Below are 13,609 nucleotides of genomic sequence, written 5' to 3' on the forward strand. Positions count from 1 at the left end.
TACTCACTCTGCCCATACAGGTCTATGTAAAATACTGGGTTTATTCTGTCCTTTAGGAAGACTCAAGTAGCCTGGCTCCCCTAAAATCCGGTCTTGCCCCTGCCCTGCATTCCCCATCACCCTAGTTCCTGGACACCAGGCATCTGGCCCTTCTTGCTCCTTCCCAGTCCCTGGGACCTGGATCCCCAAATTCTGGGGAATGCTCGCTGCTAAGGGAGCAGCATGGGAGCCTGAGGAGCCAGAGAGGACCTGGATCCTTCACTGGCCCCCACGGATGCAGAGGCCAAGATGCTGGAACAGGACTCCCCTGGACCAGATAGTTCTTGTGGGGCCAGGAGCAAGGCCGGGTGGCTTTTGCTGCGATGAGCTGCAACACTGTCTGGCTTCTCAAAGCGCTTGCCGCAGAACTCACAGGGGAATCGCAAGGCAGCCACTGTCTCTGCGTGCTTGCGCCGGTGCCAATTCAGGGATGCCTTCTGGCGGCAGGTGAACCCGCAGATCTCACACCTAAACCAGGGGGAGAAGAGTGAGGGAAGGTGCCTCAGCCCATCTTGAGCTCCCCAGGGGCTCCTCCTGGTCCCAGCTTCCCAGGTGTCCTTCCAGCACCTCCCCACTTCACCCCACAGCAGGCTCCCTTCCCCCACTCACTGTAGGGGTTTCTCTCCAGTGTGGATGCGCCGGTGGATGACCAAGTTGCTGCTGGTGCGGAAAGACCGGGCGCAGAACTCACAAATGTAGTCTCGGGTGTCTGTGGGCACATAGGGGATAGCCAAGCATCCATCCCCAAACTGAGGGCCTCCTTGGCCCACCCCTTCCAGTCCTCCAAAGGAGCACTGTCCCTATTTAGTCTGCATGTCTCACTCCTCCCAGCCCCACAACAGTGCCCCGTGACCTGACAGACCCCCTGTGGGCACCAAGAACCAATCCCCTCTCCTTTCTCCCTGAACCTGCCTGCCAGCTCTAACAGCACCTGCCCACTGCCCATCTCTAGCAGTTCTCACAGGCCTGGTACATTTCTCCTACACCTCCTGCAGCAGCAGAGATAGCCATCCTTTTCAATGCATCCTGTAGTCTTCTGCCCAACCACTGCTCTGTATGCCCTGCCATCAGACCACACACACGTACCTATAGCCTTCATCCCCATCACTAACTTGTACTCCACACAACTCCCGCTCCAGGCTCTCTCCTCAGTCACTACCACTGATGTCAATTTGTTCTCTACATGTCCAGCCCTCCACTCTCCTGGTTTCCAGACCCTCACTAACCTGGCCCCCCCACCCTCCTCAGCCACCACTCCCAGGTTCTGCACCATCACTGCACCATGTAGAAATCACAATTTCAAGCATCCTAGTTCCAGTCATCCTTTGTGCTGTCACAGTAATCCCACAACTCCAGGCTGCCAGTTCAGTGGCCCACTGTCTCCCTGCCTTCTCTGACCAGTCCATTTCCAAGGCATCTTCATGGCCTTCCTTCACGTCACTTGTCTCCCTCTTCCTCAGCTATATTTTCCTGGTTAAAACCCAACTCAGAATAAATACAACACTTGGTTGCTCCAGACCTGCACATGTGTGTCGAGCAGGGCAGACAACCTACAACTCCCCACTACCCCACCTTGGGCTCTACTTTCATACACAACTACAAGTGTCGAGCCTCCCCACTGCCCTGCCACAGTACCTCTGCATTTCCTTGGTCAGTTCACTCCCACTTTCTAGAGTCCAGAAGGGCATTTTCCACATGACCTCCTCTTTCTACCAACCTCACTCAGCAATGACCTCATTTTATAAGTCACCCAGAAGAAAAGAGCCAGGGAAGAATGCCCACATCCTCCCCTCACCTAATCCACCAGGCAACTTGCTTTTTGTGCCCATATATGTGAATAGTCCCTGCTTCCCTGTGGCTGCCTTCCAACTGTGCCCAGACACACCCCCTCCTCACTGACTTGAGGTTGCCCAACCCTGGCATCAGCAAGCCTTTCCTCTCTGTGGGATCATCTGTGTATGATCCTGCCCTCCAGCTTATACCTAAATCTCTGCTTGCCTTCACAGCAAAACTCCAAAGAGTTGTCCATACTTGCTGTCTCCACTTCCTCAGCTCCTCTCTGCTCCAGACCCACCCCCTGCTGGCTGTTATCTCCCTTGTCACATGCCATTTTGTCATCTGGTCAAGGATAGCTTTCCACTACCCTGTCTGATGGCCTGTCCACATCCTCATCTCACTCAGCTCGGCAGCACTGGCATAGGTCACCCCTCCCTAGAGCGCTTTCTCCACTTGGCTCCTCAGATACTGCTCTTCAGCTGCCTCCCTTGCCCCTCTGTAGCTGACCTTCCCACCTGCCCTGCTCAGACCTCTTCTCTACCTATGTTCACTCTCTCCCTGTAGAAACACTCCACCCACAGCTCTAAACACCACCCAAGTGCTCATGATGAACATTTTTTTCTTTTTTACCCAACATCTCTGAACTTCAGATTCATGTTTTCTGGGACACCTGATTAGCGTGTCCCAAATAAAATGTCATGTCCCTTTCCTGAAACCTGCTTCTCTGTCATTTTCAGGGAATCACATCCTCTTCTACCCAGTTGCTCAGGTTCGAGTCTTCTTCCAAGTCTTCCCTGACTCTACAGTCCTACCCATGGACAATCTGTTCTACCCACAGTAGCCCTGGCTCCATCTTCACTCGTCAGTCTCACTTCTCACCGACTCGACTGTCCAGGTCACCATTACTGTGCTGCACATTACTGCAGTCCCTCCATTCTTCACATGGCAGTGACAATGCTCCTTTTAAAGTCAGTTGTGTCCCTCCTTCCAACATACTGGTGCCCATCGCATGTGGCCAGGAGCCAAGCCATCGTGAAGATGGTCTCGGAGCCCTCTACCACCTATTTGACCTCTCTTCCTTCCTTTCTAACCTCCTGTCTTCCTCTCCATTCCTGGATCATGCTTGGAGATGCCAGTTTAGGGTCCTCTCATGAGCTGCCTATGGGTGTGGCTAAGCCTCCATTCTCTCTTCACTTAGGTCTTTCCTCAAAGCACCTTTCACAGCTCTGTGGCCCAGTGCCAGTAGAGTGGACATCTTACAAGGTGAGTACTGTCTGCTTTATTCACTGCCAAATCCAAGCACTTAGAACAGTTTAAAACAGGCAAGATCTCAACAAAAAGAGAGTGCAGGATGAGTGTGTGAATGAAGAGTTATCCCAGAGCAATGTGACAAAACCTGCAGATAAGAGGTGATGGGCCTCATGGGGAAGGTGAAGGTACCCACAGGAGTAGGTGACAGGACCCACAGTGGGGAGATGAAAAGGCATTTCCACCACTCACCACTGTGCAGCTTCACATGCTCCTTCAGGTGTTTCTTAAAGTTGAAGGACTTCCCACAGGCTGGCTCTGGGCAGGAGAAGGACTTTTGGTGGATGTGCTGGTATTTCTTGTGGTGCTAGGGAAGGAAGCACATGGCTTTCTCAGGGAGACCACCAGAGCTGACCCAGCAGGCAGGCTCTTCTGCCCTTTTCCTTAACAGTTCTTGTCACTGCCTCACCTATAGTCCAGTCCTCACCTATAAGTGAGTACCCCAATCCCATCCCTTCCTGATCCCACCCTGTCCTTACTCTGCCCTGCCCTCAACTTCCATTATCTCATCTCCTTGTCACAACCTCACCCTTCAATGCCCAGTTCCCTGAACAAAATGCAATTCTACTGACATTCCTGGTTCCCTAACTATACATTTGCATCTGCCAGGGATGGGAACACATTTTGGATGGTTATAATTATTCTCCTTGATATCAATACCAATGCCCAACAGTGTCCCTCAGATGACCTACATTTTACTAACAGCTCACCATTTATTTCTCATTTTCACATTTATTTTCTCCTAAATGTGCTTTGGAAACACACACTCTCTCAACTTAGAACACTTTTAAGGGTAGTGTGTTCTTCAACCTTAACTCCCCAAGTATTTCTAGGAAATATTTCTCTTTTTATCTGGTCTAATTTTCACATTCTGGCTCACTAAGCTGCATGGGCTTTCCCTTTCTCCATAATCCCATTTCCCCATATTTAAACTACTGCTGGGAGCTACTTCAGTCTCCTTCATTAACAGAATCAAATATGTCTGACCAGCCCTGCTGTTCTTATCAAAAGCCTAGAGCTTTGCAACCACATGGGGACCTTCCCCTTTTCCCAAATCCCATCCACCCAGGCCTCACCATCCATCTGGTCTAGGGTCCCCCAGCCTCAGAACCCTGTGAGAGCTCTCGCTGAGTGTGGGGCTTGGACTCTTCCCTCTCTGTGCCTCAAACCTCTCCTGTAGCAAGGCTGAGGACAAGACTGTCTCCTAAACCTTCCAGGGCAGGACCACCGACATAAGCCAGCAGAGCGAGGCAGTCCAATGGACTGAGGAACCCTAGCACCAGGACACACTAATGAGAAGCCTGGGGCAATGCTTAATCTTTCTGTGTTCCTCGGTTTCCTCATCTGCAAAGCAGGTATAGTATCAGCGCCCACTCCACAGGAATGTTGAGAAGATCAAAAGATTCAACACATATCAAGTACTTAGAACAGTCACTAGCACCTCCAAAGCCTGAGGAATGCCACCATTATCTCCATGTGGTCAACAGAGGGCCTGTGCAACAAGCAGTATGGCAGCAGCTGTGCACCTAAGGCTTGGTTTCCTGCCTTATCTACCAGTCATCTGGATTAGTGATTAGAACTGTAGGCAAGCTCTGCACATCCATCCCAACCCTTCTCTCCCTGGTTCTGAATTCCCTCCACACCCCAGGTTTCTTTACCTCAGTTTCTCCTTCAGCCCTCCTCCTCCACCCATGAGGCTACACAGAATCCAACCTGTACCCCTCACATCCTCACATTCAAATACTGCCGGTTTGAGAAGATCCTTCCACAGCCAGGGAAGTCACAGGGCAGCAGCTCTCTTTTGGCAGCTTTCCTGAGGAAGGAGAATAGGAAGCGGGAGGACTTGTGCAGGCTCTCCTCCACCTCCCTCCTCACCCTTCCCTACCGGGGCCCCTTTCCCCAGTCCTACCTAATTCTCTTGGGGCCAATCTGAGCAGTGTCCTCATCCCATGCCGAGGCCAGAGCAGACTGAGCCTGACTCCCAGGGCTATGGGCAGCAAAGAGGGAGCAGAGGGCCTCGAGGGAGGGCCATGTCCCAGGATGCCCCTGCCCTCTGACTCAGCCATCAGGTTACCTGGCCGGGGGCTCAGTCTGCTGGTCTGCTTGAGGGGTCCCCCTGAGCTCTGGCTGTATCCTGACTTCTACAGGCCTAGGAGCTCCAGAACCCAATGAGGATGCTGATGAGGACGGCGAAGCAAGAGGAGCTGGGACAGCTGCAGGGGCTGGGGCTATCTCCCCATCCTTAAGTGCATGGGTGACAGGGGAAGGGAGTGGTTTGGGGACATCTGGCTCACTGCTGAAAGGAGAATGAAAAGGAGGAGGACATTATCTCATGGATCCTCAGCCAGCCCCAGCCCAACCCCAATCCCTAAATTGCAAAGATCCCAAACTCACTTTCCACCCAGTTCAAAATCTCTAGTTCTTTCTGCCTTCCCCAAAGGCTACCCTGCCCTCTCCACCAACAAGCCACTCCCTGAAGTCTGCAAAACAAAGCTCCAAGAGCCCCCCACCCCGGCAACCCCCCACCCCCACCAACTAGCCCACACTGTTCAGAATCCTCCCTCAGCCCCAACTTGCTCATCTGGGGAGGAGCTGTAGGTCCAGGGACTAGCATCACTGAGCATCTCCTCTTCATCCTCCTCTTCCTCTTCCCCATCTTCTCCAAGGGATGGGAAGGTCTCCGGTGAGGGTCCCACCCCCCTGCAGGTCCAAGGAAGGCAAGTGTGAAGTCCTGCTCCCTCCCTTCCATTGTCCACCCAGGTCTATCTTTTCCCCCGCTGTTCCCCAACCCCAGACTCACCTGGGCATCCTGGCCTCCTGAGCCCTCTCATCACAGTTAGATTCCAAACCTGTTGGCATGGGTAGTGTCAAAACGGAAGGAATTCTGTACTGGAGGGATGAGGACAGGTGAAGTTCTAAGGCCTGAAGTGGTGGGAAGACTCTTAGGAAGAAGAAGAGGGGGCACAGGCTACTGGAGTGGGAGGGACTGTTTGATTTTAGAGATGGTACATTTCACATGGCGCAAAAAAAGAAACAAGTATAAAAAGGTACACTGTGAAAAGCCTCCTTTCCAATCTGTACCCCAGCCACCTCAGTCTTCCTACAGGAAACCTGTTTTCCTATATGCCCTTCCAGAAATTTTTATACATTTATAAGTACATACAAATAAATTCCTTTTTTCTCTTATTTATCCACCGATGGTAACATATGATACATCCAATTCTGTATTCTGCTTTTCATACCTAAAAATATATTGAGGATATATTTCCTTATCAGCATAGTTTTTCCACTGAGAAAGGATCATTTTTGAAGAATGGTGTTCTAAGTTACAGAATAGGGTTCTGAGTTCCCCTCTTTTTTTCTCCATAACTCTTCTTTCCCCCAGCCTACCTGCAGGCTCCTGCCCACTCCTGGCCTCTGGGCACCAGCTCCTCTCATCAGTACTTGGAAGAGGGGTCAGATTTGGCTCCTCTGGAGATTTGGGGCCTGAAGAGGGGCCCCAGGAGAAGGTGTGACCAGCTGAACACTCCCACACAAGCCCCCCATCTTGGCCCCCAGGTCCCCGCAGCCCAGGCACCAGGCTGCACTCCCGGCTGTGAGCGTGAGATAGAAGCACCAGATACTGCAGTCCCTTGGGGGCAACAGGCTCAGGACCTAGAGCAATAAAGGCAACAGTCAAGGTTGAACTGGGAGGCCCTCTCCTCTCATCCTGGAGAGCCACATTCAGACAGCCCTGTACCCCAACCCCCTACTCCCTTCTCCACAGGTGGCCCTTCTCAGCTGTCCAACTCCCCCCATCTCTTCCCAAACTCACTCAAGGCTCCCTCTGATCCAGTCCCCATAGGGAGGGTATTTCTAGGTCACACCACTCCCTGTTGCCCCCTCTTCCCTCTCTGGCTCCTAATTCTCTACCCCTAGCCATTCCCTACGCACCTGCACAAAGCACACAGCCTGAAGAAGTGTACCTGCCAGGGGGACAAGAGGCAGGTCAAGTGAGGGCCCATGTGACCAACTGCCCTCAGCTCTGGCCACTCACACACTTAAGGGGTCCTCTATCCTCTGCGGACCAAGAGGTGGGGGAAGACCGTGGGAGGTCACAAACCACACTGGCCTTGCTTCTGAAATGAGAAATCTGCCAGTGGGAAGGAGCAGCAGGACTACACTTGGTGTCGGGGAAAGGGGACGGGTAAGGTGCTGGGAGTTGTAGCCTGGGTGCCCTCCCTCAGAACCCCTGACCCGGACCCTAACCGGTCCAACAGGAACTTGGCCAGCTGCGAGTGCAAGGAGAAGCCCAGCTGCTCCTTGAGGAGGCACCACTGTTCCATATGGCCACCCAGGCGGATGCGGCACTTGCTGCGGCGCGCATCCAGCTGCCGCCGCTTCTCCCGCCGCTTGCGGGACGCGTCTGCAGGGGAGGCCGCCATGAGCACCAGGGCCTGCGGGGTGGAGGAGACGCTGATCGGATACGGCTCCAGAGGCCCCAACTCCACCCTCTGCCGGGGCCTCAGTTTCCTCATCGGTGAATTGGGGCAGAACCAAACCACTGCAACAGCATTCGCCGCCACCGGGCCCGAACCACATCTGCTTACCTGTCAGGGCGTGTAAACTAGTGCTGGGGGGTGGGTATCGCGGGGGTGGGAGGTAAGGGGACAGCATCAGAGTCAGAAGGGCCTGATCCCCGGCACGCTGAAGTGCAGAACTGGAGCTATGGGGTAAGAAAATTTCAACTAGGGCGGGGTAAAGGGTAAGGTAACAGTTTTATATTGAAAAAGGCCTGAGTCTTTTCTGGTAAATGAGGGAAGAGGTTGTTTGCACTGGAAGAGCTCCTCACAGTTGGGACGACTTGGGTAGAGCCGGGGCGGGGGCAGAGGGGGGTGGTCTGGAGGGCACCCCCCACTCCGTTCTGGGCCGCCCCACTGAACACTCACACTGCGTCGGATGGACCAATTCCTAAGGCAGCTCCCCGGCCGCCCAGAGCTCCAGCCGCGACCCACCCCTACCCCGGCCTTACCTGAGCGCCCCCACCCGCCCTCATCCCGACTGCGCCTGCGCCTCCCCCGTGTCGCGCGCAGGCCCGGAGAGCGGCGGGAGGACAGGGGCCCACCTCGCGCGCGCCGCCGGTGTTTCTCTTTTAAGAGGAACTCGTCCCTCTTCGCGTCGGTGACTCCAGCCTGGCACTGGCGCCGGGCTTTGAGGGGAAGCGGAGAGTCGAAATCTGCCTGCGCGCGCCTGCGCATTGGCCGCTCAGCGCAACGCCTGCTGGGAGCCGTGGTTCCCATACACACTGCTCAGGCTCCTGGCTGAACCGTGCAAAGGTTATAAAAGGGTCGCTGCCCCGGCGAGCTCCTGTGTTTGGTGACCAAGGGCTTAGGGAAATGGAGTTCATAGGGCCAAGCCCTCCTCCCGTGCGCAGACCCCAGCCCCTTCAAACAGCCCAGGGATGTGGCCTCTGCAACAGTTCCTACTTTGTAGTTGATCTTCTATTCTCCCTCCCAATTCCCTGTTCCCCGACAGAAGTTACCTGGAGAAGGGAATGGCAACCCACTCCGCTCTTCTTGCCTGGAGAATCCCATAGACAGAAGAGCCTGGCAGCCTGCATCCCATGGGGTCGCACAGAGTCGGACATGACTGAAGTGACTGAGCACGCACGCACGACAGAGGTCATCTGAAAAGTTGCCCAAATTTGCTGTGGACTATTCTGCACTTCCGTTCTCTCTTCAGGTGACTCTAGTGGAGCTTTTCTGCCTACCAAGCCACTAAAACGGCGTTTGTCAACGTCACCTGGGGCAGTCGCTTTGTTAAAGGCAGTGGTCTGTTCTCTGCTTCTCTGCTGCTGCTGCTGCTGCTGCTGCTGCTGCTGCTGCTGCTAAGTCGCTTCAGTCGTGTCCGACTCTGTGCGACCCCATAGACGTCAGCCCACCAGGCTCGCCCATCCCTGGAATTCTCCAGGCAAGAATACTGGAGCTGGTTGCCATTTCCTTCTCCAATGCGTGCATGCAGGCTAAGTCGCTTCAGTCGTGTCCAACTCTGTGCGACCCTATGGACAGCAGCCCACCAGGCTCCTCTGTCCACGAGATTCTCTAGGCAAGAATGCTGGAGTGGGTTGCCATTTCCTTCTCCATCCCTGCTTCTCTACCCTTAAAGCAATATCTGACAATGTAGATATTTCCCTCTATGACCCCTCTCCCCTCACACAAGTTTGGCTTCTGTGACTGCACACACACCTAGTCTTCCTCCCTCCTCACTGGCTCTTCCTTTCCTTTGTTGGATCCTCTTCAGAGAATCAGTTTGGGGTTTTCCGTGGACCAAGTCCTCTCTCTTCTGGACTTTTTTCTTCTTGTTTGATTTATTTGGCCCCTTGGCTTTAAAGGGCTTCCCTGGTGGCTCAAACGGTAAAAAGTCCACCTGCAATGCAAGAGACCCAAGTTCCCAGTAAATGTTGTCATCATCCACCCACTTGTTCAGAACAAAAACCTCAGAATCATCCTTGACTACACAAAAACCTCAGAATCATCCTTGACTACATCATCTAGTCCTGCTGATACTGTCTGCAAAAATTTGTTGTGAATCCGATCATGTCCAGCTTTTTTCACTGCTAAAACCTTACTCCAGGTCACCTGTATTAGTTTTCTGTAGTTGCTGTAACATCTCCACAAACTTGGTGGTTAAAAACAACAGACATTTTTTTTTACTCATAGTTATGAAGGCCTCAAGTTAGTATGAGGCTGTCATCAGGGCAATATTTCTGCTACAAGGATTCTAGGGGGAAATCCTTTCCTTGCCTCTTATAGCTTCTGGTGATGAACTGGCAATCCCAAGCCTGTGGCCACATCATTCCAATCTCTCTCTAGTCATGTTGCTACCTTTCCTTTTGTCTGCATCAAATCTCCCTGTACTTCTCTTTTATAGGAACATTTGTGAAGGTGTTTGGACCCACCTAGAAAATCCCCAAAAAATAAAATCTTAAGACTCGATATTAAAAAAACTAAGATCATCTGGGCCCATCACTTCATGGCATATAGAATGGGAAAAAGTGGAAGCAGTGACAGATTTTCTCTTCTTGGGCTCAAAAATCACTGCAGATGGTGACTGCAGCCATGAAATCAGAAGATGCTTTCTTCTTGGAAGGAAAGCTATGACAAACCTAGACAGCATATTAAAATGCCAAGACATCACTTTCCTGACAAAGATTCATATAGTCAAAGCTATGGTCTTTCCAGTAGTCATGTAAGGATGTAAGAGTAGGACCATAAAGAAGGATATGCACAGATGAATTGATGCTTTTGAACTGTGGTGTTGGGGAAGACTCTTAAGAGTCCCTTGGACTGCAAGGAAATCAAACCAGTCAATCCTAAAAGAAATCAACCCTGAATACCCATTGGAAGCACTGATGCTGAAGCTCCAATACTTTGGCCACCTGATGTGAAGAGCCGACTCATTGGAAAAGACCCTGATGCTGGGAAAGATTGAAGGCAGAAGGAGAAGAAGGCACAGAGGATGAGACAGTTGGATGGCGTCACCAATTCAATGGACATGAACTTAGGCAAAGTCCAGGAGAGAGTGAAGGACAGGCAGGCCTGGCATGCTGCAGTCCAGCAAAGAACTGGAATCGACTTAGCAACTGAACAAAAATAACAAAGATAATCTACCAGGAGCCACCACGGGAGATCCCACCCATGACAAGGTCATGTGGAAGAGAACTGTTAAGCAAGGCTTCAGAACTCAAGGGGCTCCCTAGGCTTTCTCGAGCATCTACCCCCAAACCAGAATCTGTCTGTTTTACTATTTCATGACTTTCACCAACTCCTCTGACATTAACAGGGGGCTAACCCTGACCACCTTTCTCTGGAGAAAATCAACTTAGGGCTATAGCTAATAAGTCTCCTGGACATGAGAGGAATATTTCAAATCAAACTCCCTCTGTTAGCATTCTAGCTTGCTTGGCAGGTCTATCCAGACTCTTGCAGCTACGCATATGATTATGTACAGCCTCCCAGCTATGAGAGGCACGAAAAGCCTAAAACATAGAGCCTTTTAAAGAGTTAAAAGTTATTAGAGTAGTGCTGGCGTAGGATTTCATTATTTGGCCAATGCTTGTTGCTAAGTTCCCATATCTCTTATCCACTGTGCACCTGGGAGTGCATTAGTTAACATAGTTGGAATGTAAGAAAAACAAGTGTAGCCTTGAATTTAACCACATCAGACTTTTGAGCTAATTGGTTCTTTCTTGTAACTCACTGCACCTTTGCTTCGTGAGAATGTAACTCTGTTTGATATTTTCTGAGGCTGACATAGATTAGAAATATAAAGAAAAAACACTTTGAGGGAAAATAAGTTTTCTGGTTGAGCAGCCTTTATCAAAAGAGGGTCATAAAATGTTCACAGGCCTCCAAGGCCAGAAGATAATGTACACAATATTGTTTATGGGAAAGGTTTGCAAAAAAAATCCTGGTTTCGATAAAGACAAAACAGATGTAATGTTTGGGCTGACTGTATGAATTTGCATCTTTCATTTCCCTCTATGTATAAGACAAGGTATAAAAGTACCTTTTAAAAATAAAGCTATTGGGACTCACTCTAAGAAGCTTGGTCACCCTGCGTCAATCATTCTCTTTCTCTCTCTCTCTCTCTCCCTCTCCTCCCTTTTTTCAGGCTGATCCCTTGGAACATAAAGGCTCCCTGCGTTCACTTTTCTGCCTGAGCTTCTGACTTTATTAGCTTTCTGTGTAAACCAAGGAATATCAGCCTTTTTCTCTCTTCTATTTTCTTATCAACAACATTCTTTCCTTATCTCTCTCTAAATCAATCGCCGACACCGTTTTTCCTTCAGGTTCCCCTGGATCCTGCGGGAGCTGGACCCCAGCAATAATCCAAATAATCTCTCAATCCCAATATCCTAAAACAATCACACCTACAGAGTGTTTGCTAGATTGATCTGCTTCCTTCTGCTGCCACCCGCACAAGGCAGGAAGGAGGAAATCTCCTGCTTAAAACATTTCATGGTTACCAGTGTACTCTTGCCTGGAAAATCCCATGGATGGGGAGCCTGGTGGGCTGCCGTCTATGGGGTCGCACAGAGTCAGACATGACTGAAGCAGCAGCAGCAGTGCAATCCAAAACCCTTACTATGACATCAAGGCCTGTGCGGTCTGACCTTTGGCTGTTTCTCTGGCCTCCCCCACATTTCCTTACTTTGTCCCACTTTTTCTGTTGTTTTGTTTTTACTATTTCTCAAATGTACCAAACACGCTGGAGAGAGTCCCTTGTCTCTGGAATACCCACTCTCTATCTCTTCATATGGTTGTTTTCCTTCTTATTATGTAAATCTCAGCTCCAATATCACCTACTCAGATCCTTTTTGTCATTTTCTGCCCACTGTTTCTATTTCCTTCTACTTCCTTCACAGCACGTCTAGTTCTCTGAAATTATTGGCTTGTGTGTTTGTTGTTGGTATATGATAATTGTTGGCTATCTCCAGCTTCTCCTCTGCGGCCTACACAGTCAAAATGACATGGTATCCAATCATAAACTACCCTTTAGGATCAACCCAGTATGTCCTGCCTATATCATACTCCTGAATTATGATACCAATGACTCAACATGGTATTTGTCTGCCTAATATAAGGTTGGAGGAAAGATCACTCACATATTCCAGATACTTTACTAATTAATAAAGATTCTTCATTAATCCAAGGAACAGGACTCCACAGGGAACAAACAGGAAAAAAAAATTTTTTCTTTCCCTTCATGGTCCCTTAGTAGACATCTGTAAAATCCTATTTTCTCTTTCCCATGAATGAAATTACAAACAAGTTTAATAATTCTTGGTTACTCTTAGATAATAATAATAAAAAGTCCCTTGAGACTCAAGCACACTCTTGGTTCTGTCAGTCTGATATGGTTCAAAATTGCAAAGCTCTAAACCCCTTAATCCTCCAATAACCCTCTCCAAACAAATCCTTTTTTTTCCCTCTCTCAATCTCTCTTCAGTTTCTTACATCACTGAAGTAAGGGATGAGTCAAGCCTCTCAATAGTCACCCTTCTTTGTAGGTACTGAAGACAAGCACTAACTCTTTGGCATGGATGGGAAGAGGAGATTCTCTATATTTCTTCTCGGCCTTTAGTTTTTAGCCCAAACTGCTTTCAGTATTTAGCCCAATCTAATAATTCCATTTTGTCACCCCATTTCAAAAGTTATGATTAAATGTTAGCTTTTTGTTGCTTTAGCTCTGTTGAGTTACACAGACTTTACAGCCTCTTGAAACTGCCAATTGTTTTTTTCATGTTAAGTTCCTAAGTCTCCCCATGAAGAACTTGTGAGGAGGCTTAGGGGTTCATGTGGAGGGACATTACATTTATCCTCATGACATTTGTTTTTTCTGGATTCTAGGTGGCACCATAGCTTCCTTTTTATCTCCTGCTTTGGGAAAAGCTCTATCTGATATTATTACTGTACCGTCTGAGTTCTCAATATCTTCTTTCTAA

At 49.9% G+C, this 13,609-nt stretch overlaps 1 protein-coding gene across 28 annotated transcripts; it reads right to left on the bottom strand.

Annotated features, from left to right (window-relative positions):
• Positions 1-21: 21 nt before the first annotated feature.
• Positions 22-8,985, bottom strand: ZNF692 (zinc finger protein 692). Of its 28 annotated transcripts, none has more exons than XM_069589629.1 (14): positions 8,645-8,985; positions 8,228-8,469; positions 7,713-7,828; positions 7,372-7,559; positions 7,057-7,088; positions 6,514-6,777; positions 5,924-5,972; positions 5,701-5,823; positions 5,198-5,416; positions 5,033-5,110; positions 4,858-4,936; positions 3,316-3,430; positions 649-748; positions 22-507 (listed from the first exon to the last, which is right to left on the bottom strand). In XM_069589629.1, exons 4-14 carry the CDS (start codon positions 7,545-7,547, stop codon positions 210-212), a joined length of 1,533 nt encoding a protein of 510 aa, XP_069445730.1. In that variant the 5' UTR covers positions 7,548-7,559; positions 7,713-7,828; positions 8,228-8,469; positions 8,645-8,985; the 3' UTR covers positions 22-209. The 28 variants fall into 28 exon arrangements, with proteins under 28 accessions (XP_069445730.1, XP_069445723.1, XP_069445731.1 ...); XM_069589622.1 differs by having other exon boundaries at positions 5,198-5,419; positions 8,228-8,423; positions 8,645-8,846; XM_069589630.1 differs by having other exon boundaries at positions 8,228-8,419; positions 8,645-8,820.
• Between the last annotated feature and the right edge of the window lie 4,624 nt (positions 8,986-13,609).

The sequence above is a fragment of the Ovis canadensis genome, chromosome 5 (assembly GCF_042477335.2).
Source record: "Ovis canadensis isolate MfBH-ARS-UI-01 breed Bighorn chromosome 5, ARS-UI_OviCan_v2, whole genome shotgun sequence".
Taxonomy (NCBI): domain Eukaryota; kingdom Metazoa; phylum Chordata; class Mammalia; order Artiodactyla; family Bovidae; genus Ovis; species Ovis canadensis.

Coding starts and splice junctions, on each gene's coding strand:
- ZNF692 (XM_069589617.1), bottom strand. CDS start 8,788: ATGACCTCTGTCGTGCGTGCGTGCTCAGTCACTTCAGTCATGTCCGAC. Junction 4,937..5,032: donor ATTGGCCCCAAGAGAATTAG/GTAGGACTGGGG, acceptor CTCCTTCCTCAG/GAAAGCTGCCAAAAGAGAGC. Junction 508..648: donor ACTGGAGAGAAACCCCTACA/GTGAGTGGGGGA, acceptor CCCCTGGTTTAG/GTGTGAGATCTGCGGGTTCA.